Source organism: Rhinolophus sinicus, linkage group LG10 (genome assembly GCF_036562045.2).
Source record: "Rhinolophus sinicus isolate RSC01 linkage group LG10, ASM3656204v1, whole genome shotgun sequence".
Lineage (NCBI taxonomy): Eukaryota > Metazoa > Chordata > Mammalia > Chiroptera > Rhinolophidae > Rhinolophus > Rhinolophus sinicus.
Genome location: NC_133759.1, coordinates 110,325,404 through 110,351,896, shown reverse-complemented (window position 1 = coordinate 110,351,896; position 26,493 = coordinate 110,325,404). Strand labels below are relative to the sequence as shown.

General features: G+C 58.6%; 1 protein-coding gene across 7 annotated transcripts in view; it reads right to left on the bottom strand.

Annotated features, from left to right (window-relative positions):
* MAD1L1 (mitotic arrest deficient 1 like 1) overlaps positions 1-26,493 on the bottom strand; it is a 279,782-nt gene that overhangs the window by 9,247 nt on the left and 244,042 nt on the right. For all 7 annotated transcript variants that reach the window (XM_074314014.1, XM_074314009.1, XM_074314013.1 and 4 more), the window contains one exon: positions 23,447-23,637. In XM_074314014.1, the coding sequence (XP_074170115.1) occupies positions 23,447-23,637 (191 nt within the window). The remainder of the gene's footprint in view (positions 1-23,446; positions 23,638-26,493) is intronic.

Here is a 26,493-nt window from a genome sequence, read left to right as displayed (position 1 = left end):
CCTGTCCATGCAGTGGGAGCCCAGCCTTGACCGTCACACCCTGGGTCACCCAAACTTAGAGCGTGACTCACTTCTAATAAAAAACACGGCAGAGTGCTGGGCTGTCACTGCTAAGTTTTGTTACAGCGGACTGTGGCGTCTGTCTCGTGCTGTCTGGGTCCCAGAGCCCTGAGGAAGCGAGCTGCCGCTCTGAGTGCCCCCTGCCAGGGACGGAAGGGCGTCCAGACGATGGCCCGCAAGGAGCTGGAAGCTGCCAGTAACTACCCAGTGGGCTCGGGAGCCGGTCCTCCCCCGAAGGACACTTGACGTGGCTGCAGCCTGTGACAGACCCTGATAAGAGGACCCACATTCCAAACTTCCTGAAACCGTGGGCGACTAACCCTGGGGACAGCTTGTTCTTCAGTGATAGCTAACCAATACAGGTGGGCAGCAAAAATACCTGAAAAAATAATGGGTAACACATTTGAAAGGTGACGAAAGCTGTCAATTGGCAGCATCAAGAAGTTCAAGGGGCCCCAAGCACCAAATGTCTACATGGAAAAGAACAAAGGTCTGAAATCGACACCTTAAGAAACTAAAATAAAAAGGGCAAATTAGACCCAAAGTAAGCAGAAGAAAGGAAATAAAGATCAAAGCAGAAATCGGTGAAATAGAAAACAGAAAAGCAATAGAAAAAATAAATAAAACCCAAAGTGTTTTCTTTAGAAGGTTAATAAAATGTTTGTAACCCCCGGCCAGACTGATCAGGAAAGAATGAGAGAAGACAAATCACGAGTGTCAGGAATGGCAGCGGAGACAGCAGTACAAACTACGGATGTTGAAAGGACAATGAGGGAACATTATGAACAACTTTATGCCAATAAATTTGACAACTTAGACAAAACAGACAAATTCTTTGAAAGACACAAATCACCAAAGCTCGCCACAAAAGAAAGGGATAACCTGCCAAGAGTCCTATCTATTAAAGAAATTAAATTTGTAGTGAAAACCTTCTCACAAAGAAATCTCCAAGGCTAGATAGATGGCACTGCTGACGAATTCTATCAAACATTTAAGGAAGAAATAATACCAACCCTATATAAACCCTTTAAAAAAAGGGAAGACGAGGAAGGCTTTCCAACTCACTCCGAGACCAGCATGACTGTGATACCACAATCACACAATGGCGTTACAAGGAAATAAACCAAAAGCTACCAATAAGCCTTGGAATACAGATGTAAAAATTCTAAACAAAATGGCACGTTACTTATGTGCAGTGCAATAGCGTATCAGAGGGTAACTCATCACGACCACGTGGAGCCCAGCCCAAGAATGTGAGGTGGTTTGCTCCCAGAAAAACAAAGTAATTCAGCAGATTAACAAAAAAGATAAACCATGTGACCGTCTGAGTAGACGCAGACAAAGCACCTGAGCAAACACAACAGGTGCTCCTGAAAACACCCGGGCGTGTGGGGTGAGGACATTCGTGACCCGGCGAGGCGCATACGTGAGTAACCACGACTAACACCACGCCAGGCGGCTTGGGAACAAATGCTTCTCGCTCAGTCTGAAACAAGACAGGTACTGGTTCTCACCACTTCTGTCCAGCACTGTTCTGGAGGTCCAGCCAGGAAACAAGGGAAGAAAAAGAAAGCATCCAGTTTGGCAGGTAGAAGCACAACTGTCTTTCCTGACAGCACGGTCTGTAGAAAATCCAACAGAACAGTAAGAAGCTACTAGAACTAATACATGGGTGAGCAAGGTGATAAAATAAAGATCAATATACAAAAACAAACTCTTTGTATATAACTAACAACAAAAAGAGATTAAAAGTAAAAAAAAACACACAAAAAACACAATACCTTTTATAATAGCATCAAAACATGAAATACCTAGGGCTAAAGCTGACAAGGAACGTGAGACATCTGTGCCCAGGAAACTAGAGGAAGTGCCGATGTGAAGAGGACACGTAACCCTAACCACCCCAGCAGGTTCAGGGTAGTGGACACACTGAGTCTAAAATTCATACGGAAATGCAGCTCTGAGGAGGCACAAAACCGGGGCTCACCCTGTGCCCTGGGCTGTGGGCCCTGCCCAACATGCCCCACACTTGTGCCCAACTCCAGGCATGCAGTCCTGGCTGGAGACAGCCCCCTTCTCCACGCCGGGCCACTCACGCTCCTCTGCAAGCCTGCCACTCCTCTGTGCTCCCGTGAGGCTTGGGCGACACTGCCCCAGTTTCCACACCGGGCTGCAGTGTTTCCAGCAGCAGCAGCAGCATAAACCCACAGCATAGCCACCCAGCAGCAGAGGGTTCTTAAACACATGGTCTTACTTCATCCACAGCAACCTGGGCGGGCCAGCGGGCACTGCCCTGCTTGGACCCACGCTGCTGCCCTCCGCCAGCACCGCTGGACACTGACTCCAAGCCCCGACTAGATCCAGGGTACAGACACAGCTGGGAGTGGACAATCCAGGGGACAGCAGGCCAGCCAGGGAGGGTCACTGGCTGGGGAGCCAGGGGGGCCCGGCGTGTGTGCAGAGTGGTCTGGGTCGCGGTCATGCACACGTCTGCAGCCGATGGGCAGTTCTGGCTGGGGACGCTCCCATGAGCCCCGCACTTCACGGGCGGCAGGTGTGACGTGACTGGCAGTCTGGGTGCCTGCCAGTCCTTGATGCTGTTGCAGTGCTTCCAGCGCATGTGGCTGGCTCTGGGTTAAAAATACCATGACTGCTGTGGGCTTCCAGAAAGTTCCATCTCCGCAGTCACACTGATGTGAAGAGGGGCCACACGTGGCAGAAGCAGGCCCGACAGCTGGAGCTGTTCCTGCGTCTGAGCAAAATGGACAGAAGGGCTTGCAGGCGACTGTTGTGGGAACAGGGACTGTGGCTCGTGTCAGTGCTGACACACCCGGAAGACGTCCACCCCAACTTCTCGGTATGCGGTGACGCCGTGACCATGGGAGAGGAAAGCAGTGTCAGCCCGTGTGACAGCAGCCCGTGCTCCCCGGAATGTCCAGGCCAGCGGCTTTGACAGTGGCACCATTTCTGTCTACCATGTTTCCCCAAAAATAAGACCGAGCCAGACCATCAGCTCTAATGCGTCTTTTGGAGCAAAAATTAATATAAGACCCGGTCTTATTTTACTATAAGTTAAATCTTATAGTAAAATCTTGTAGTAAAATAAGACTGGGTCTAACATAACATAACAACATAACATAACACAACACAACACAACACAACACAACACAACACAACACAACACATCACATCACATCACATCACATCACAAACATAACATAACATAACATAACATAACATAACATAACATAACATAACTAACATAACATAACATAACATAACATAACATAACATAACATAACACCCGGTTTTATATTAATTTTTGCTCCAAAAGACGCATTAGATCTGATGGTCCGGCTCGGTTGTATTTTCGGGGACACACGGTAGTTCTCGGCTGACCATCAGGTGGGGGAGGAAGCAGACGAGGAAGCTGGGCCTTGCGGCCTCACTCCTCTGAGGAGGGCTCCGGAGCAAGGAGGGAGGGTGCTAGGAGGTTCGGGGTCTCAGGATGCGAAGCTGGTGTGCACTCAGGCACACCTGCGGAACCTGCTAGGAGCAGAGCCAGGCCCGAGGACAGCCCTGGCCCCCCCAGTCGCAATCCTGCCGCCATCTCTGTCACGACAACGCCATTCACCCTGTGGTGCCCATATCACCTGCAATGGCCTTGCTTTTCCTTTGGCAGGGCTGGAAATCTGACCATGAAAGGGTGTTTTCTTTCTTCTTTTTTAATTAGAGCTCAGTAAGATCACCGAGCTCTGAGTTTATGGCTTTGTACATCTTGTGTTTTTGACACTAATTACTCACAAAGGCTTTTAAAGCTGCATTTCAACTCTGCAACTGCCACGCCGGTAATTAAGCAGGAGGGAGGCAGCTCTCACACGCGCGGCCCTTCCACCAGTGCCCGGCTCCCGTGTGTCCTGGGGCTCTGGCCCGGTGGCCTGAGGTGGATCCGCCCAGGACCCCAACCCTCAGCCACCCGCTGTCCCCTCAGGCTGCGTCACAGGCTCTGGATGGTGGGGAGGGAACTAGAAGTGGACACCTCAGCCACGAATCCTGACTGCACTGGGGTGCGTGTCCCCAGACCACTGCCTCTGGGCCACCTGCCCAGGGCGACCTCCCAGTCCTAGGTCTGCCCTCCCCACCCTCCCCTGCCCTGATGCTTTCTGCAGAGAGGGGTCAGACTCAGGCCCCTGGAGGGCAGGCCAGGCTGTGTGAGTGTGAAATCCGACTGGGGGATGACGTGTTTGAACCCGGAGCTGGGGGCTCCAGAGAGCTCACCGGCAGCTGTGCAGAGGTGGCCCCAGGTAACACAGTCCCGGCCTCCGTGTCTGTGGCCTGTAGCGCCGGCAGTCCTGGGGGGCCTCCGACGGGAGCAGGGCAGGGGCACCGTCAGGACGGCACAGGAATCTAACCACAGTGCCAGAGCCTCTGTACAGGGTCTGCAGACCTGCGGTTGCCCACACCCTCAGGCCGGCCGCTCGCTGAACCTGCAGGACGGGGCTTCCTAATGGGCAATAAGCCAACCACACAGGCCAGCAGAGCCACCCTGCACAGCGGGGCTGCGCCTGGAGGTCCCTCATGCCCGCCCTGAGGGCTATGCCACCAGTGGGCAGCTATTCTGAGCTGGCTGCACGGGGGGCTTCCTGCAATCCAATCAGTTAGTCATGCGTTAATGTTCTTTACTGCAATTCTATGTTAAGATGCCGTTAGGACACCTCCCAGTTCCCACTGGGCTTCCCTTCCTGACATGAATTAGTCAGAAGCCAAGATGGTGATGGGGACTCTGGCTCCAGGCTTGTTTCGGAAGTGGCAGGTTTTGCCAGCAGGGGCCTTCCTGGAGAGAAGGCGAGAGCCTGCTTTGGGAAGAAGCCAAACGTGGGGACGGCTGAGCCGTCTCCCACCAGCGGAGCCAGGGCTGCACCAGATGAGCTTGGGCTGCAGCCGATTGTCGTGACGTGCAAACCTCCCTCCAGTCTCTGCACTGCTGCCTGTTCCAGCCACCACCGTCCGCCGGCCACAGTGGCGAGAGGTGCTCAGGAAGCCTGACCAGAGTCCTGCCAGGGGATCGGGCACGCGCACCCCACAGTAGAGACGCGCTGTGACAGCAGGACCTGCAGCTGGAATATTCATGCAAATCAGTGTAATTTCACCGGGACTGAAAAGGAAACTTAAAAAGCCGGTAATTTTGGAACTTCTGCATGCATCTCACTTGGCTGGAGTGGCTGAACCCCGCCCATGCTGCCCTGCTCAAGTCTGCACCGCGTCCGGGCTCTGCCCAGCCCGCCAGGCCCCGGGAGGAATTCTGCAGACCCTCCATGACCTGTGGGGTGACAGGCTCACACTTGGCCCCTGTACTTTGGCTGGACGTCGAGACAGAGCCTGGTAGGAGACCCAGTGGGCACCCAACAGGCAAACCCCAGAGAGCCTTCACAAGGCCTGGCAAGCGGCAGGCAGGGAGCTGAAGGGGGGGCTGGCGGGGAAGGTGCCCCCAGGATGCATACACAGGACCTTCTCACTAAGCAGGCACAACACCTCCCCTAACACTGACTTTTCCCCTGAGGCAGAAGGAGGGGCCGCATGCCCACTCTGCCTTCATTTTGGGGCTCTGGTCCACACACTGTGGGTTCCGGGCTCCAACAGAGTCCGCCTCTCCATGCTGTGGCCAGATAACTGCCCCGCAGGCTGCTGTCAGGATGCCTGGCCGCGAGCTGTGAGTGGGCAGGGAGCCAGGACCACTGTCACCTCTACTCTGAGCCCGTGTGACAGCACGACGGGGGAAGGGAGGGACCGCAGTGACACTCAGGGCCGTCTTGCACACCCTGAGCACAGGGCATTGCCCAGGCCGGGGGGGAGGGGCTGCCTGCAGGGAGAGCTCCGCCATGACCCGCCGTGGCCAACCCGCTGTGGCCGCCTCGCTGGATGCTACCCACTGCCTGGGCACAGCACACTGGGCCTGGGGATTGGGAGGCCCCACTATCTAGTCCCAGCCCGTCTGTAGCTTTCCTGATGCCGACGCAGGGACGTGCGCTCTAAAGTGCTACTTGATCCCACACAGGCTGTGCACAGAATACTAATGCAGGACAGGCTGATGGCTGTGACCTTGGCCAGTTAGACAGCCCTGGCCAACTCCTTCAACTGTCCTGACGGTCAGGCGTCAACAAACCAAAAAATAATGGCCTGGAACCCAACTGAGCCCGTTTAACTCTGGCTCATGGAAAGGAGCGTGCCAACCAGAAGACGGGCAGCTCGGCCTCTACCAAGAAAAGAATCCTGTAGGTTCCACACCCTCCAGGTCCAGGGAGAGGCCGCCATTACCTCGGGCAGAGGTGTGCAGAGCTGCACTCTCCCCACGGGCCAGGAGGAGCCCTAAATTGGCACCGAGTGCAGCCCACGACCACAGAGATGGGCCAACGTGCTCGGCCCCTCGCAAGAGTGACAGGGAGTCGGGGAGCCCTCCTCCGTGGCTAACCTTGGAGACTTGTCCAAGGCAGCAGTGCCTGGAACTGTGGAGCCAAACAGATCCTACGCTGTGGAGCAGGGAACAGACGAAGGCGGGCGGGGGGTGACACGTCCTCTGCAGACAGGCGGGCGCGACCGCCGCAATGCCAGGCCCGTGCTCGGCTGCCCTTTGCCCCAGGGGCGCCATCCTTTAATTGGGCAGCCCCGGATGTCGCTGGGCAACAGGCCGAGCCTCTCAGCTGCCCCTCCCTCCAGCTCCCCAAAGACTCGCTATGTTTCAGGCAAGTTGGGAGCACAGCCCGGGTGGGGTGCGGTGTGCCCTCTCGGGACGGCGTCTCACCGCCAAGGTGAATGACACCAAAGCCACAGGGTGTACCCACACCCAAGGGTGCCAACCAAACAAGAGTTACTCATACCCTAGGTGTCCTCAAACTGAAGGGCTGCTCAGAACCCAGGGGTGATCTGGACCAACAGAGGGTTGAGGGCATGAGGAGGACGTAGGACCGGAGTGACGGCCTACACCTGGGGGCCGGCAAACCTGCGGGAAGGCCACGTGCTCCCGGCCCTCCAGAGGAGACGCTGTGTGTCCAACAGACCTGGGCAGAGTGGCCCCGCTCTCCGTGCAGCCAGGGACCACCGAGCACACACATGCGCCCGCCTGCCCCAAGTGCCACCCTCAGACCATCAAGCGAAAGGGAGGAAGGGCTTCGTTCTTGGCAAAACTATCCCGACTGACGCAATCTGCGTGCGCACAGTGTGATGTGCACGTCCCGTCCCGGCAGCTGCTCGGGCGCTGTGGAGCGCCTCGTGTTCAGGCCCGTTTCATGGGCTTGAATGATATCACGGGATTTTCTCCATCCTGCAAAGGAGATTTCACGTCCTGCTGATAGCTCTGCATTTTCATTGACAATATTCATTTAAAAAAGAAATCTCAAAACACATTCTGCAGTCGATTTGTTCCTTGGCCCCAAGAATGGAATACAAATCATCTCCTCACATCCGGCAGGTGTCTTTCTGTGATTTAATTTCAGAAATGATTCTTTAAAGGGCTCGAATGTTCCTATCTGTCCTGGCAAAGGGAAATTACTCTTCTCTTTGGGGTGTTTGAAGGCCACGGATCTTCCCCCCTTCAGCCTGGCCTGTTTCGATGAGTAAGCACCAGGTTTCCTTGGGGACATGTCTGAGCAAGCTGGACCTGCAGGGGCCGGCTGCTCAGGGCAGCAGAGTGGGCCGTTCAGGACGATTCAGAGCCCAACTCTGTCCCAGTGACGAGCAGGACACCTCTCGTTGTCATCTGTGCAGAATCCAGGCGCACAGCTTCTAAGCGGGTCTCCTGCACTCAGCGCCCCTGCAGCCGTGAGCACCCACCCTCCCAGAAGAGGAGGACCGCACCGCTGCAGAGTCTTCCCAGCCACAGAGCCGGCAGCTCACCTCCCTCAGAACCGCAGCTTCTCTGCCGATGGCAGTGGACAGCAGGGGTGACGTCTGATCCCTTCTCATGCCTGGCGCCCACAACAGGACACATACCCGGTAAATGTCCAACAAATTAACCCATGAGCTCTTCCAGTGCCCGTGCCTGACGACTCAGCCAGCACACCTGTCCCCACCCTCACTGGGACCTGCTTCGTCCTCTGTGCCAGCAGCCGGGCTCTGGGTCCAGAGTGACACCTGCCCCAGGCAGGGGGCAGCCTGCGGTCTCTGTGACTTGTGCTTTCCCCTCCCCCCAGGTAGTAGTTTCTCTCCCACGTGCCAGGCCCCGGCAGCCTGGCCAGACCCACGCTCGGTCAGTGCAGGCTGCTGCCAGCAGTGGGTCTCTAACCAACCACGGGGGCCTGCTTGGGAGCAGCCGCTCATCATGAACAGGGAAGGGGGACGCTGGCACGGGTGAGATGAGGCTGGGGGACCCCAGGAGCATGACAGAGGGGCTCCTATGGGCCGGCCCCATGCTGGATGCCCTTCATACAACCGTGCGACTGTGACAACCACGTGGCCACACGGCTGTTATCGTCCTGCTCTCCCTCCTCACACATGACTCATGCCCGCTATGGCCCAGCCAGGGTCGAGGGTCAGGGTCCTGAACAACACATACAATGGCAGGCGGACAGCCCCTGGCCAGCCAGCCCAGAGACAGGACCCCGTCTGCCCGGTGATGGACGGAACTGAGTGAGCGCTCGGCACATTGGCTGGAGCCTGAGGACCTTCGGCAGACTTGGGAGTAGAAGCCAGAGATCGAGTTGAGGCAGCGAGGCCATTTGGGCGGGTGCAGAGGCAGAGCTGGGGGCAGACAGGGACGCCGGCCTGAGGCAGTGTGGGACCCAGAAGGGGCCTGAGCAGAGGCTGCGTCACAAGACCTGCTCTGGAAGACCCCCCAGCAGTGTGTGCAGGGTGACTGCGAGGCTGCACTTTGCCCGCCTGCTGGGCTGTGAGCTGACACCCAGTCCTGTGGTGAGACGGCGCCTGGGGCTGGCCCTGGGCTGTGGGCATCACCGTCCACTGGACAGGGAGGGCCCAAGTCAGCCGGCTCCAAGCACCCAGGCCCACCCTGAATTATGTGGGCCACCCCAGCACCTTGCACAGGTGGTGCTGAGAGCCATCATTCAAGTGAGGTCCAGGTGACATTACGTGATTTAAAAGTTAATTAAACTGCATGTATGAAGTGTAAGAGCCCCAGGTGTTTATTTCCAAAGCACATTTGGAAGGAAAAAGGGGAAGTCTAATGAAAAGCTTGTGAGCAGGTAACCATGTCGCTCTGTCACCTGTGACAGGCAGGTTCCTGGCCTGCCACCGACTCCCCCCACCAGTGAGCGACCCTGGGCCCCTCCGTGTGAGGCTCTGAGCCCACTGGCAGGAGGGGCCATGAGTACCCAGGGTCCGCGGGGTGCACTGCCTGGCACCCCACCCCCCACCGCTCCCCAGGACACCCTGTACCAGCGCTTGCTCATCCAGGATGGCGGCTCCTGTACCGGTCTTTTCCCAACAGGCACGGAAGGGACGGAAACAGGCCAACGACAAAGACAAACCAGCTCCTGCCTCACGGCTCATGTGGTGGCGCCAAAGGCAGACACCAAATCTTTCAGGTTTGGAGGCGTAATGTGATCCCGCAGCACAGCTCTGTCATCTGTGTCCCTCGCTGTCCCCAACCGGTGGGCACAGCTCTGTCATCTGTGTCCCTCGCTGTCCCTGACCAGTGAGCACAGCTCTGTATTGCACAAACATGCGCTCTAACCCCAGTCTCCTCCAGGCGTGCTCGTGTGCCTCTCTAAAGGGTGGAGCAGGCCATGCCCATCTGCCACCCATGCCCCTGCCTCACTGTGGGCTGGGCACAAGTATAGACAAGTCCTGGACCCTTGGCTCGAGCTGCTGGCCCACAACTGCAGGGAGAGAGGATGCAACTCAAGACCGAGGACCTGGCCTTGCTCTGGGGCCGCGCTGGGCCTGCCTGTCTCAGGACACTTGGGGCCTGGTCAGAGGTGCAGGTAGACATCGTTCCCCAGACTAGGCTTTCCAGCCCCTGTTTCCCATCCAGTCAGTCGGAAATGCAGGCGGTGCCGGGACCTCTGGCCCGGGGTCAGAGGAAGGCTCTGGGGCCGGGCTGCTACCTGCCCAGGGCCGGGATGTGTCACGGAGCCCGTGCCCAAGCAGGGGCAGGCTGCCTACAGAGCCCAAACTTTCTCCCCCACATACGTTAATTACGACAGAGTAAACAACAGTGTTTTGAAAAACCCATGTTTCTATGTGATTGCTTTTTTTTTTAATAGGTTGGTTTAACATTTGAAATTTGATTTAATTTCAATTCGATTTTCCTCAGCACGGGGTCGGGCTGAGTGTGGGGTCATCGTTACCGGGGCACCCGTCAGGAACGGTGGGGATGCCGGAGTACACACTGCTCGCCGGGTGCCACAGTGAGTGTGCTGGCAACACTTTCCTGGGAGTGGGAGGGAGTGGCGGCCGCAGGGACCTGGCCCCAGTTTCCTCTCTAGGCTTCTGGGGGAGGAGGCAGAGTGCAGGGAGCGCAGCTGCAGCCCAGTCAGACCCGGCAGCTCCGGAGCTGACCATGGGCGCTGCCCTCAGGGGAGCTGGCTCAGCGGCCTGCTGGCTTACAGCACCTCTGCATGGCTCTGCGTGCTGAGCCCTAAGTTTCTGAGAACTCACCACCAGCCGGCAAGGTGAGATTCAGATGAGAGGGCCCAGGTGTCCCTCTGCGAGGGGACACACGGGACTAGCGAAGCTGCCAGGGGTCTGCGCGGGGACGAAAGGTGAAAGTGTGGCCTCCAATTCCCCTGGGAAGATGACCCTTCTCTGAGCCTCTGCCCCTCGTGTGAACAGGGTCAGTGTCTACCTCAAAGCCCAGTGAGAGGACAAAGTGAGCAGCCACTCAAAGGGCCGAGTGCCCTGCCGGCTAGAAGGCCCACTGCTTTCCCCACAGCTCGACTGTCCCTGGGACACAGGCCAGTGCCACGGACAGAAAAGCCATACCCTACACCCGAGCCGTCCTAAAGGCGTTCCGTACTTCCCGGTCCTAGGCCTTTGCGTGTGCTGGGTCCTCTACCTATGTACCCTGTCTCCCATCCTATCCATCTATCTACCCACCTGTCTGTCCATCCACCTGTCCTTCCACCCACCTATCCACCTGTCTGCCCATCTACCCAATATTTGCTGAGTACCTACTATGTGTCAGGCACTGTTCTAGGTGCTAAGAACACAACTGGAAATAAATTAGACAATGTTACTGCTCTTGGAGTGTGTATGTGTTCTAATGGGACAGACAAAATACATGCAATACAATGTCAAAATGTTAAGTGGGGGAGGGCCTGCAAGGAGACAGTGGTTCTCTTCTAGAGGACGGCCATGAAAGGCCTGTCCACAGGGTGACCTTTGAGCAGAGCCCTGAATGAGGCGAGAGAATGAGCCATGTGACCCTCGGGGACCCAGGAAGTGGGAGAGGCAGGGCCCTGGGTCCTGAGGCAGTGCAAGTGTGCTGAGTTGGGGCGCCAGGGGCTGACGTGCCTTGCCTGGAGCGCGGGGCGGGACGTGTGTGTGTGTGGGGGGCTGGGTGCGCCTGGGTTTGCGAGCGCCCTACGGGGCCCACCTGAGACCAGGCAGGGCTGCTTGGACTCACTCTGCCCCCTCACCAGCTGCAGTGCCCTGCACACGCCACAGCACAGGGGCTCCGAATGTGGCGAGACCCGAGCACAGGTTTTGCTCATGAAGGAAAGCACACAGCAGATGCTGCCTCCATGTGCCCTGCAGCCCATGGCAGACACGCACTGACCACCGGATCTCCTGCTGAGCTCCAGCTCTTGCCTGGCCGGGTGCTCCACCAGCAGCGGACGGTTGTCCCCACCCCACACTGCCACAGGACGCGCCCACATCCCTGCCACAAAGACCGCAGCCTACAGATGCAGTCAGTCCCCTGCTGCTCCTGTGCCAGCCTCCCTGCCTGTCCAGATGGGGACCACCGGGTGTGGGGGCTGCAGGCAGCTGTGGGGCTGAGCTGGGCACGGGGCCGGCCCTCCCCAGCCGAGCCCAGCGAGGGGCTCCACGTGTGTGAACCTGTGCTTGCTCAGCTCAGGAGACTGGGGCAAGGACTCAGCAGACTGCAGACCTCAGCCAAAGGCTTCTGCAGGGCTGCTGAGGAACGCAGGGGCCGGGGGTCTGCCCTCCCATGCTGATCCTACCGCCCCCAGGACGCAGCGAACTGGAGGGGCCGCCTCTATCCCCAAGGCCTCCCACACCTCACAGAGCCTAAAGGACGGCCAAGCCGGGCACCCCACAGTGCCGACGGGTACCTGGAGCTCCCCACGAGCAGGGCCTCTCAACCTTGGCACCATGGACATTTGCCCCCCATCGCTCTCTGTGAGGGGCCGTCCTGGGCATTGTAGGACCTTGAGCAGGATCCCCGACTTCACCCACCCCAACTGTGACACCTGAAAACATGGCAGACACTGCCAAGTGTCCCCTGGAGGCAGAATCACTCCAGCTGAGAACCAGCGCCCAGAGGCGGCAAAGCTTGGGACACGGCGTTCCCTCAGGCCTTGAGTGCGGGAACCCCAGCCCCGCAGCCCCCAGCGCCTGGCCTCGTCCTGACTTTGCCTCGCACCGGCCTTTCTACCGTCAGGTGCCTCACCTGCGGGGTAAAATGAGTAACGCCGCCTTTGCAGGCTTTGCTAGGAGTAAACACGCTCACCCACGGCAGTTTTCCAAGTGGCGATGCCTGTGTGACACTGTGCCTGCCAGGTCTAGTATTTACTTAATATTTTTGTTTAAACCAACTCTCGTCATTAATTTAAATAAACTCAGCTTAAAAGGCAGCTTTGTATCAGCACTAGAACATAAAAACAAACGCCATGCTCTATAAACAGAGTGACTATGAAGATGAATTCAACAGAAACAAGGCAGCGGCACTGAGCCTCAGGCCCGCTTGCTACCAGCGGCAGGGGACCAGCGGTGCCGGACGCCAGGGCCACACCACGCCCGTGTCCGAGGTCCTGGATGCAGGGCTCCACAAAGCCCCTTCCTGTCCCTCGCACTGGAGCCGGCCTCCCAGGACAGAGACCAGAGCCCCAGCCCCTCCCCGGGCTCCCGCTCTGTGGCGCCCTGTGTGCGGGCACCAGGGCCATGCAGGCCTCAGGATGCCCGCCCGCTCCATCCCCACGCTCCCTCTGGTCTCCTCGGAAAAACTGCTCACTATTATTTACCACAGCAGCGTGTGGGGGAGAGGACAGGCGGATGGCGTGTCTATGACGCCGCGGGAGGAACTGGACACCTGAGGGGGGCTTCAGTATTAACACCATCACCTCGGTGAGGAATCGGCCTCCTGGTAACCAGAAGCTGCGCGCACAGCTCCCCGAGGGAGGCCTTCCACAAACCTTGATGGGAACTAATTAAGTCTGCACAGTCAATCACACTGCCACCCCCGCCGGCCGTGAGGCGGGGGCCAGAGCTCTCGTGCTGCGCCAGCTCCCACCTGCACCCACCGGCCTGGCCACGGCTTCCGCTCGGGTGCCAGCACACCTCCCAGGGGGCCCTGGAGGCAGAGTGGGAGGCCCCCAGGCCCATGCAGAACCAGAGCATGAAGGGAGCGGGACGCCCCCACGTGGCTACGGGTCTCTGGGGGAAGGAGGAGAAAGGACCGGCTCTTTGATCCTCATAATCCAGCAGTCTGCAGTGTGGGCTGAGCGTGGTTTCCTTAGAAACAAAAGGGGTGCTGAGTCGGTCTCACCATCAGCATAACCCTGGCGGGGGGGCTGGGCATTGGCGGAGGAAGGGAGAGCATCTCGAGACACACCTGCCAACTGCTCAATCAAAGAGAGGCCTGGGCAGGCTGGGGGCAGGCGAGGGGGCGGCAGGCCGGCTGGAGCGCCCGTGAGCAAAGCCGGCCAAGTGGCCTGCCTCCCGCCAGGGCCACTGGGGGCCCAGGGCGCCTGCAGCTGGTGGGGCAGCTCCTGGGCTGGGGGCTCTGCAGGGCGTGTGGGACCTGGGCCACCAAGGAGAACCTGAGTTCCCTCTTCCCCCACAGGGCAGCTAGGCAACTACAGCTGGTGTCAGCTCCTTAGTTGCAGTGACCCAGACCCCTGCCTGGGGAAGGTCCCTTCTTTCTGCCCCAGTCGCAGATCATGAATGAGCAGGTCCCCAGCCACCCCTGCAGCGGGGGTCCTTCCTGTCTCCCTCCCCCCACCCGCTGAGCTCCAGCTTGGAGTTACAGGCACCAACTGCTTTCCTCAAACATAAATCTAGGACTCCTGCCAGAAACTGTGACCAGATTACCCTTACGTTATGAACAAAAAAACAATGGACAAAATATATACAACATCTGTTTACAGACATCCGACAAGTGGCAGCAGTGACCCCTGAGCAAGGAGACGAATGAGGTGAGCCGGTGAACATTCCAGGCTGTGGAGCAGGGAGCCATGTCTTGCCGTCTTGCTGCGAGCAGGGGGCTCTGGACTCAGGCTACGGAGGCTGGACGCCAAAGGCCGAGTCCTGCAGAGGATGCAGCTGAACAGGGAAGGGCTCTCCAATCTGGAGAAAGGTCCCTTTGAACAGGAAGCTCCAAGTGGACAGGGTGCAACTCCACGCACCTGACAAAGAGGGAGCTACCAGGCAATACCCCGAAGCTCCCACGGGCTGGGGGACACATGAGCTCTACCAGCCAGAGAGGAGTTTTTAGTGAGCACCCAGGACATTTGCTGGAGACCCCTGAAGGGTTATGTCTTAGTAGTAGGGTTTAATTAGCTCTAGAATAAAAGCAAATCTAGACAAGCCCTCACAAAGCTTAAACGCAACCCTTAGAAGGACCCAACTGACCACAGTAACTTCACTGTTGCCGGAAAGAAGCCTGACACTGCTCAAAGGAAGACACACGTCATCATATCTCTGATATCTACCATACAATAAAAAAATCACTGAGCACGCAAAAACAGAAAATGTGACCTACAACCAAGAGAAAAAAATGAGCCAATCAGAGTAGATCCAGAAATGATGGAATTAACAGACCAGAACTTTAAAAGAAAAATTATAAATATGCTCAAAGATTTCAAAGAAAATATGAACACAATGAAGAGTGTAATAGTTGGCTTCCAAGACCTCCCTGAATGATCCGACCTCCTGGGATTTACACCCGTGTGCAGCCTCCTTCCACGTTGTACGTGTGACCACTAGGAGATGGCAGAAGTAACAGTGGTTACTTCCAAGCTGAGGTTATAAACGACAATGAAGCTCCCACCTGGCCTGGCTCGCTCAACACTCACTCTGGGGGAATGTAGCTGCCCTGCTGAGGCCACGAGCAGTTGCATGGAGAGGGCCACATGGGAGAAGTGAGCCTCCTGCCGGCAGCCTCAGCAGCGAGTCTGAGAGCAGGCCCTGTGGGCCTCACCCAGCCTTTGAAGGACCAGTGTCTGGTCAGCAGCCTAACTGCATCCTCCCGAGAGACCCTGAGCCAGAACCACCCCGCTGAACTGCTCCGAGACCCCTGCCTCTCAGAACTGTGTGAGGTAACACACGCTTCTTGTTTTAGGATGCTAAGTTTGAGTAATGTGTCATGTAGCAACAGATAACTAAAATGAAGGAGAAAACTAAGATATAAACAAAGGACTAAGAACCTTTTAGACATGAAAAATACAGTATCTGAAATGAAAAAGTCACTGGATGAGATTAAGCAGATTAGATACTGCAGACGAAAAGGTCAGTGAACTTAAAGACACAGTACCAGAGACTATCCAAACTAAAGAACAGAAAAAAGACACAGACACACACAGACACACACACACACACACACACGAACAGAGCAGCAGGGAGTGACCAACAGGATAATGCCAAGTGATTTTAAATATGTGTAACTGCAGCCCCAGAAAAGAGGAGAGGGGTACAGAAACAATATCTAAAGAAGTGATAGCCCGAATTTCCCAAATTTGATTAACTATAAACCCATAAATCCAAGAAGCTCAGTGAACCACAGCAGCCCCAGAGAAGAGAACTGTGGACAAAGGGTGCAGGACAGGGGCTGGCCCGCGGCCCCTCTGAGTCCCGCGGCCCCGAGCCCTGCCTGCAGCCTGGGCTGGGCTCTGGGAGAGCCGCGAGGTGCCGCGTCCTCAGCGACGACTCTCCGTCAGGCCAGGCTGCCTGCCCCACCCCTCCTACCACAGAACACGCCCTGGCCTGACCCCTCACACCCCCACCTCATCTGTGGGGACAACGTGTGGACAGCGGCACAGGGACAGGAAGTGGAGCCCAGGGTGGGGGAGGCCACGGCACCTCTAGGCCAGGCTCTCCCGGGAAACAGAAACCAGCCTCTGCCTACCTGTGGGGTCTCCGGCCCAGCTTGCTGACCTATAAGGTGGGGTAACAGGAGCTGCCCCACTGCATTACAGTGCGTTTGATTAGGATTATTTACCGTAATTTAGGACACCCTAAAGCTCCCTGCAGACCTACGGCATCGAGCTTGAAAGTGGCCATGCCCTTGAACTAGGAATCTAATCGGGTTAAACTAATAATCTACTAGGCACTTACTCTACAGATAGAATCAGAGATGCAGAGAGAATTCACGTGAATACATGAGCATCGTAATGCTGTTTTACAATAGTAAATAAACAAATAAGCAAATAAAAAGAGAGGCACCAGTTAAATGCCCAACAAGGAAGCATGTTAAACAAACTGTGGCACAGCCACAAAACAGCACATTGTGCAACCATTAAACACCATCACTGTGAAGAGCATTTAATTCAGTGTGAAATGCCCATGACACAGTGTTCAATGTATGAAGCAGGAAATAAAACTATATATTATGGCCCCACTTAGCAGGAACATGTACATGAACCTGGAAGGCCAGGCCGAGGACAATGACGGGATGTTAACGGAGCAGGTGGCGTCACTGGTGACGGGACTGTGACACTTTAAGTTTTATTCTGTGCATCCAGTGCACTTGGATAGACTTCCCACAACTGCACTCAGGACGAGGAAGCCACAGATCCTGTTAACCCCCATTTGGTCGCCAGGCCAGTGTGGCTGGCGGCCAGGAAGGCGATGGGCACCCAGGCTCGGACGGAGTCCTCAGCCTCGGGCGCCAGCACTCCCCCCATGTGCCGCCCTCCCGTCCCCACTGTGAAGTTCTGGAGGACGGTTTGCGCTGCAGCTCGGGGGCCATGGCCCTGCCCCTGCCAGCCTTCCCACAGACCACGCCCCCTCCCTCCAGATCCCTCAGGCTCAGCCCCCCACCCCCCCGGCCTTGCCCACGGGCCAGCACAGGCCCCTGCTGGAACGAAGCCAGCTCTTCTCACTGCACCATGCTGTCTGCCGCCGTGAGGCCCACTGACCGCTGCACGGAGCTGCGTCACTTCCTTGGGAAGAAGCTGTCATCTAGTCCAACCCAGCTCCATCCTTCAGTACTGCCCAGAAGTCATCAACCTCTTGAACGCCTCCAGTGACTGGGAACGCAGCACTCACTATACCACGTCAGCCAGTTCTTTATCCATCTTCGTCTATTTTCATCCCGAGGTTGGCAAGTCTTTCCGTGTGCTGAGCCGAGGGCTGTGTCCTGGGCCCCAGAGCTGTCCAGACCCACCTCCATGTCTCCCAAGCCACACAGCCCCTCGTCCACGGAAGGGCCAGCACACTGGGAAGCCGCAGCTCTTTCTGGCGCCCTCCCCCATACACATGAGCCCTGGCCTGTCCCTCTTGTCCCCAGGGGCAAGCGTGTCCATGCAGAGGGGCTGGGAGCCATGACACTCTGCTGGCGACTCAGACTTCCTGAGTCACTGCGCTCCCAGCGCCTGCTCAACCTCCCCTCCCCCCCACTAGCTGAAGAAATGAGAGAGGTTTGGAAGTCATCATGCATTCAAAGCAACTGCATTTGAAATGCAGGGGACCCACAAAAGTCAAATTCAAATTGACGTATCTGTCTGGATCCTGTTGTTACAGCAGGAGACTGGAACGCTCGACAACCGGCTTCTTCTGCGGGCAGCTTGCCTGGGCGCAGGGGCTTGGCAAGCAGAAAGCGCCTCAGTCTGCCCCCTGGGCTCCCAGGGACCCTGTCAGCCCTGCACTCTCTTGCAGAGCTGCTCCTGGACACACAGGTTTGTTTCCATCCTCCTTCAGCTGGGCCTGGAGCTGACCACACAGCCCACAAGGACAGTGCAGAGAAGGGACGAGGCTGGCTCGCCTGTGGCCCTGGCAGTAGCCCATCACCTGGTGGACCTGTGGTCCCCTGAGGCTCGCCGCTGCCCTGGCGGTCTGTGGTTCAGATCTGCCGTCGGAGCGGAGGCCAGGGACTGCTGGCAGTTTTATCCACTTATTGGTCTGTGGGGAACTAGATGGCTGCATCACAAATGACTCATTATTGGTGCTTCTTCTAGAAGGAGCAGCATTTCTGAAGGCCCACAGAGCTGAGTCTGGTGGGAGCTGTCCAAGTCAACAGAAGCCCCCTTTCCCGGGAAGCACCCAGCAACTCACTGGCGGGGGCCTGGAGGCCACACCCTCACTTTGCACTTCAGCTCAGCACCAGGCAGGGGGACAGCTCGCGGCCCTGGTTCCCCAGCTGGGCGAGGCTCCCTGGGTACAAGACGTCTCCTCCGGCCGAGCAGAAGAGGACATGCTACAACTTGGTCACACGAGGAGGCTGACACGAAGGGCCAGGCTCACACAGAAAAGTCTGAGTGCTCTAATGGCCAATATTTCTTCTGCTTTGAAAACAAAAGAAACCAAAGCCAAACACCCTTTCTCTGATACTCAGACAGCTCAGAAACAGACCCTGTGACTCTGAGTTTCAGCAACTGATCCAAACGCCTGGACACTGTGTGAAGCAACTGGAAAGTCACCCCCCCAACCTCTGCCTCCTGGTCCACGGAACGAAGGGGTGAGAGCAGAGGACGTGTCTCAGCACCCTGGAATCAATCATTCTACAAAAGCCGAGACTAAACCATGGTGGGCGGGGAAGGTACAACAGCCTGTGGCCTGACTGGACTTCCAGGTCCTGACGTGCTGGGCTCGGGCTGGGTGCCTGCTGGACACTCAGGCTCCAAGGACAGCGCACACATGGGCCACGCGCCTCACACCTGCCGGCTACGCACAGCCAGCCACCTCCCTGCACTGAATCGCCGGCTGCTCACAACCACCTTTGGGAGAGATGAGGGCTGGGGGCTCAGTGGCTTGGCCAACAAGAGGCAGCACTGGGATTTAAACCCAGGGTTGACCTCATCCCGCTGGCCGGTCTCCACCCAGGGTGGGGCCAGGGGCCCCCAGGGGAGAGCCAAGGACGTGTTGTCCCTCAGCTGCCCGGACCTGTGTGCAGGGAGGGGCAGGCTGAGGAGTGTCCACCCCGCTCGCCTACCTGCCGCACGTCGGCAGCTGTGCTCGGGAGCCCAGACCGCACGCATCAGACATGGCGGCCAGCACGCCAGCCCAGGCGAGGCCCGGAAGTCGCCTGCTCGACATTCCTTGGGTCTGTGCTTGCATCTCACATGCCTGCCTCCCAGCCCAATCACGTCATTCCAATTCCCAAGTGTCGCCAGATCCCAAAGCACACCAGACAGCGAGTGGCCTGTGTCGGCTGAAGCAGCCTGAGGGTGGCTGACCAGCAGAGGTGGGAGCTGAGTCGGACGTGGATGACAGGGCTTTAGGCAATGGTGGCGACAGCAGAGACAGCGCCCAGGGCCAGGCTGCTGGGACAGGAGGTCCTCACTCATGGACAAAACTAGTCTGGGGACGCTCGTGCCTGTGGGAGCCCATCCCTCATGCCGCCTTCTCCCAACTTTGGGTCATCTCAGCTTTAGAGTCAGGGGCTAATGAGCGTGCGGACAACTGCGTGGGGAACTGCCGGCATGAACAGTCGGAAGACGCACGTGGACGGCAGGCAGACTCCTCCCACCACCCAAACGCCCTCAAGCTGTGAACCCAACGCAAGGGCCTCAGAACCGACATGGGGTAGAGGCCCACAGCGGCGCCATGGAGGGACCCCCTGCTCCAGCCTCATAAGGGGTGGTCCCGGCTTCGCACTGGCCCCTCTCCCAACAGAAAGGCCAATGTGCTGAGAGCGCTTTCCAGGAAGCTGCTGTCCAGGGCATTGGCCTGGAGACCAGCCCTGCTCTGCCAAGCTCCGTGAGGGGCTGCCTCCTGCCTGCCCACTGCCAAGCCACCAAGAGGCCAGGGGGCCACAGTGCGCCTGTCTCAGACCCTTTGCTCTCAGTTCACCCCCAAGCAGCCTGTGTCCTAACTGTGCTGTGCAGAAAGAGGAAGAAAGACACACAGGCCATCGCTGTGCGTGCCAGGCCAAGGCCAGGTGTGCTCGGAGAACCTCGCCGCCATCAGTTACCCAAGGCCGCGTGGGGCAGCGGGTGTCTCAGGGGTGGGTTCTAGGTCTACATCTGACCAGGGCAGTTGTCCTTGGGGATAGAAGAGGCAGCCCCTTATTTTAGGACACCCGTGAGCAGAGAGGGGTTCCTTCCAGGGCAGGGCTGGGCCATCTAAGGCCCTAATTCTTCCCTCGTCCAGCCAAGAGCTGTTGCTATGGCAACCCCAAGGTGCCAGCAAGACCAGGCTGCCGAGGCCGCTTGGGCTGGGCCACGCGGACACCTGAGCATGTCTCCTCGCCCAAGTCTCTTGCTCCCCCCACTCCAGGGCAGGGAAGGGGGCAGAGGACCACCCTGGGAGCCCCGTCCCTACCTGCTGCCCATCGCATCTCCTCCACGAAGCACCCCTCGCAGGCTGCCCCGCTGGCCCTCAGTAGCCCTGGCTCAGCGAGCCGCAGGACTTTGGTGGTCTGTCTGTGTCCACCAGAGAGGAGGGCCCCTAGAGGGCCACGTGAGGCGGGGCCAGGAGGCGGGGACGGCGGGGCAGTCTGCACCCATCATGACTGCACCGGGGGGGGGGGGGCAGGCGGGCAGATGTGCACAGCTTAGTCACAAGGCTGCTCTATGAGGAGAGGACAAGGCAGCTGGAAGGTCACGTCTACTCCCCAGGCAGCAAAGCGGAATACTTCCTCGGTCAGGTCGCCATACACCCAGCGCAGATCTGAGCCTGTGTCAACATGCCCCAGCAGGCGGCCAGGGCCCCCCCCCCCCCAGGCAAGGGCCATACCACATGAGGAGGGCAGGGGAAGGGGCTCTGAGACAAGCAGAGACGCTTGGGGAGGGACTGGCCGTGGGGACACGGGCAGCTGGCCATACACGGGGCCGTCTGCCTGACCTGTTTCCCGGACTGGATGATCCTGGGTGGGAGCCGCCCTGCTGGCCTCCGAGCCGGCCCAGGAGGAACCTGCTGTGAGAGGCACCTGAGTGACAGGGCCTCAGGTGTGGGGTGCGGGGAAGCTGCCCGGCTGGGCTCCTTCTGTCTGCAGGATACACCTCCGGGCTCCACCCACTCAGGCTGCTCTTCTTGGGACAGGAGGGGACCCGGCGCCTCCTCCCACCACCCTTCCTGCTCCCTATAATTTGATTTCTCAGGAGCAGGTGCCCATGGGGAGCCCCAGAGATGCACTGACCTGGGTACAACCAGACAGAAGCAGACTGCAAGTGTGCGCAATTGTGCATGTGTGTGTGTGTGCAAGCACAGATGTGTGTGAGCATGGGTGTGTGTGTGCACACGTGTATGTGTGTGCAAGCACAGATGTGTGAGCACGGATGTGTGTGAGCATGGGTGTGTGTGCACGCGTGTATGTGTGTGCAAGCACAGATGTGTGAGCATGGGTGTGTGTGTGCACGCGTGTATGCGTGTGACCAGCAGGTGCTCAGCCTTCCCGCCCGTCAGCATGGAGCCTGGCGGCTGCTCCCCCACCTACGACAGCGGCAGCGAGGCGTGGCTGCCGGAAGCTGCGTCCTCCAGCAGAGCCCGCGGGCTGAGCCCAAGCCCTCAATTATCCCGGGGCACGTCTGCAGAGCCCGCTCAACCTGAACGGCCCTCAGCTATTTCTGACTCTGCTGTCAGCCCCCTTCCTGCTGAAAAGTCGTTTTTGGGAAAACAAAACAGACTGAAGCGGCCAGGAGACTGCCCCAGCCTGATGCCCCCTCTCCCCGGAGGCAAGGCCGTGACGCGGCATGAGCTGGTGGTCACCCCGTCTCAATGTCTCCCGCTTAGAGCCGCCAGCGCACTCGAGACCCTTCTGGTGGCCCTAGTGAGTAGGACCTTCTGAATCCAGAAGGCAGAGTGAGAAGGGCCCCAGAGAGCGTCTGCGCCAAGCTCTTCATTACGGCGGGAGCTGAGCCCTGCAGAGCGGCCGGCCAGGGCACTCACCCGGGTCAGCAGCTGCGCAGGGCGGGGTGACTCTCGTGCCCTCTGGGCGATGCTGGGACATGGGCTGCCTCGCCTGGTCCCTGGCAGCCAGTGACCATCTGCAGGCAGTGGCAGCTACCTCGGCCCCACAATCTGCTGTCTGCCCTCTATATTTTTCCTTTCACTTTTGTCCGTCTATCTGACCCATAAATCCTCAGGGAGCACTCTGTGTGCCAGGCCTTGAGCGTGTGGAGGGCAGCAGCCGGGGGCAGCATGCTCCTCCCGTCACAGAGCTTAGACGACAGGTGGGTCTGCCAGCACCATCAGCTCTGGTCCCCTGGTCAGAAACTTCCTACCAGAAGGCTTGGCAGCTCCAAACTTGTCCTCTCAGCACCCAGCAAGCCCCCGTGGGCCCCTGAGAGCCAGACAGCCCTGGCCCACGGGAGGAGCTTGGAGGCTTGGTGCTTCTAGTGTTTGGGGGGCCGGGAGGCGCTCCGCTCACCTCCCAGGGCCCAGCTGCATGCTTTGGCAGCATCGAGGATACCTCCCTGGCCCACCAATGGCTTTCACCCCATTACTTCAGCCCCCTGTGGGCACTGCCAACACTGACACCACCCAACCTTGCTACCCCCACCCTCCAGGGACGGGCCGACAGTCACAGGTGGAAGGTGTGACTGCAGAACCAGCTCGAAGTGGTCCTGTTTCTGACAAGACGGCCACTTTTCAGAGACAACACCCCAAACTGAAGCCATGCGGTGAAGCACGTGCAGGAGAGCGCAGGCCTCTCTTTATCCCCGAAGCCACAGGACCGGGCAGGACCGGGACTGGGCCACACAGCCCCCTCAGAAGCCAAGAGGCTGCTGTCTGGGGGTCCGGTGCTGAAGCCCCTCACGCTAAGGTCCAAGGTCCTCCCATGAAAACCTGCCCCCAGCACTTCTGCAGCCCTGTCCCCCAAGCCCCTTAAAACCCGGCCTGGACCCTGGATAGAGGAGACAGATTTGACTGGTGTTTGCAGTCTCCTTGCAGTGACCCAAGAGTAATAAAGGATCTTTCTTTCCCTCAAAAGCCAGTGCCATCGTCTTCAACCTACACACACGGGCGGCAGGCAGACACCGAGAGGAGTCAGAATGGGGGCCGAGGGTCAGCGGTCTGGCCCTGCCCCTTGGCGAGGTGCGCCAGCCACGTGCCCTCCGAGGCTCTGGCGCCGGCTGCGGGCAGGCAGGCCTACCTTGAAGATGAGGCAGTCGTCCTTGTGCTCGGCGTACATGGACGTCAGCCGGTACTGGCTCTCCCTGGTGATGTCCACCTGGTAGCCCGTGAGCGTGTAGCACACTTTCCGGAACTCCTGGATCTTGGTCTGAAAGACCTCCTTGAGCCGCTGGTTTTTCAGTTCTGCGCTCTCCACTTGCTTCTTCAGCTCTGTGGAGGGAGGAGAGGTGAGCTCACAGGCCACGAGGGGTCGCAGGGTGCCAGGGGCAGAGGGCACTGACTGCAGGGCGAGGAAGAGAGCCCTGCCATGTCAGCAAGACCTGACATGTGCCTAGCACTGAGGGACCAACAGCCTGGCCTTCTGGTGGTGAGGGTGATGAAGCTATTTGATTCAGAGCAGCAACGCACTGTGCCCTGGTGACAGACAGACACTCCCTGGTCTGCAACCCAGTTCTTGTGGCTGAGAAGCAGCCAGGTATGCGGGGGGCGTGACAGCAGAGGTCATTCAGGTCGTGTTGCCCTGCGGTCCCCTGCAGGTCACCCAGACATGAGGCCACAGGCTCCCTCGGCGGCAGGGTCTGGGCGGGCCCACCGTCAACCCTGTGCAGGCCAACCTGAACAGCACAAGGCAGAAGCCCTGAGCCACCTGCCACTCCCGCCAGCTTACAGCCACCACAGGAGAACCCAGCCATGCGAAGCCATCAGGAGGATATACAGCGATTACCACGCACCCTTCACCCAAGGTGCCGTCCCAGTGATTGAAGCCCGATGTAGTCCCCATTAATGAGCGAGCTGGCTCCCCTCACACACACGCACATGCAGTTGTCTCCAAAGCCACATGCTTCCTGGGCTCCCGTGTGGAGGAGGACGAGGAGCCCCCTGCAGGGCCTCGGCGTGGCCCTGGCGGGACGGGAGCCCAGCTGGCCCAGGCGGTGGGAAAGCCTCAGGCCTCTGGGCCCCGGATTGGAGTCCTGCCCTCCCTGTGGACTGTGAGCCCCAGGACTCCCCACTGTGACAGGGACAAGAGTCCCTCCTCCTCAGGCTGTCACAGGACCTGCGGTGTGGCTGCTCTCATCTAGTGCAGGCCGGGGAACCACCAGCTCCTTGGCGGGGCTGAGACGTGGCAGGGTCAAGTCAGCCAGTTTAAGACGAGTGCTCAGTCAGGGTCACTCCCTGGAAGAGGGGAGGGAGACGAGGGGCAGGGAGCCTGCATTCCAGGGAAAGAAAGCCAGTGGAGGCCCTTCCCACCTGCGGCCACGAGCCCATCGCCGAGCCCTCCGGCTACTGGGGCATGTGGGGCATGTAGCCACCTTCAGGGGCTGTTGTGAGGATCGCGCTAGGTCCAGGGGGGCAGGGCAGTGAGTGCTGTGCGGGTTCAGCTCTGCCTACCGATGGCGGGAGCTCAGCTGGCTACCTGTCTGTGAGGCGGGCAGGGGCAGATTCTCTCCCTGTTTTGCAAACAGGGACACCGAGATTTACCCCTTGGTCACAGACACGTGGCACAGGCTGGGCTGTTCAACTCCAGGATCAAACTCTCAACTACCTCACAGCCTCTCACACTCTGGAACACGCCGGCTTCTGAACACGCACCCGAGGTTCTGTCTATACCGCCTGCCGCTCTGTGGGCAGCCTGGTACTGGCCGTGCTCTGGTTCTGAATGAGGACTCCTGACACCAGGACCCTGTGCCTGCCGGCCTCTCCACGGCGCATGGCGGGGCCGCAGTCGGCGCCTGCCCCTCTGGCCACACGCCTTGCCCTCACCTGCCCCCCATTCATCACCGTCTCCGCTGCCCCTGGCGGACACTGCTATTCGCAAGCTGAGAGCCTCCCTACTGGGGATGTGGGCACAAAGCCCTTGATTAATCGAGTAATCAGACTATGACATCCAAAGGGTAATTGGCAGCTCTGACCCCAGTGCCCGGCCCGGAGCTGTGCAACCAGCCCACCCAGGATGGATCCGTCAGCAGGCGGAAACCCTCCTCCAGCAGGAAACACCCACTGACCACACTTGCGCAGCGATATTTCACCCTTGTCAGAAGCTGCATGGCCTTGAACGGATCTCAGGTGTCCAACATGGAAAATTAAATTTTGGTAATAAATGCAGCCTGACCTTGGAGAAGGAAGCAGCCGCGCTGCCCAGATATCCAAGTGCTGCCTGCCTGTCCCGCGGTGCGTGACTCCCACAGGTAGATGGCCTCAGTGGGGAGTGGGGGCCTCGCCTCTTGGGGGGACGTGCCCTGCCCTGAGGGGCGGGTGCGGCCACACGCGCTCTTTGGGAGCCAGGCACCAGGACCCGGGACAGTGCCCACGCCTCACCCAACACAGCCCTCACACTGCTACAAGGCAGGTATCGTGTCCCCTTTGACACGTGAGAATATGGGGGCTTGGAGACGGGGCAAGGTCCTCAAGGTCACACGGCCTGGTGGAGGTCAAGAGGGGCCTAACGCCGTCTGCCTGGTCTTGGGGAGGCCTGAGGGCTGCAGCTTTCAGGCCAAGCCCACCTTGATGAAGTGAGTTCAGGGAGGGAAGCTGTGAGCTGTCACTGATTTGGACACAGCGGTCAGTCTCCTGACCCCGCCATTATTCTTGTAGTTCAATCGCTTACATAAATGTGAATGAATAATTCACATGACGGTTGGGATTACATAAATAAAAGATGGCCTTCCGCCTTGGCATGGCATTGTTGTGATGTAGCCTCCACCAGAATGTGCACGGCTTCCTCAGCCCAGAGGCCAAGGGCCAGCGGTGACCCCTCTGCAGCCCCTGCAGCCATTCCATCAAGGCCTGGCAGCTGGTGACGACCACATGCGGGCAGACAGGGCCAGCAGGGCACACAGCTGGCTGTCAGGTCTGCTGAAAGCTCCATGAGCTCCCGGGCCGTCCACTGGACCTCGCCCTGTGTGCATGTCCCAGGCCACTCGGGGTGAAGACCTCGCACGTGCTCTGGGGAGTCCGGCCAAGGCGTGCCCGTCCGCTCCCCTCCAGGACGGTCAGCCCTAGGATCAGGCCGACCCTCTCTGAGCCCCTGCTGAGGCCCAGATGCACCCTCGCCTCTCCTGCCTTTCC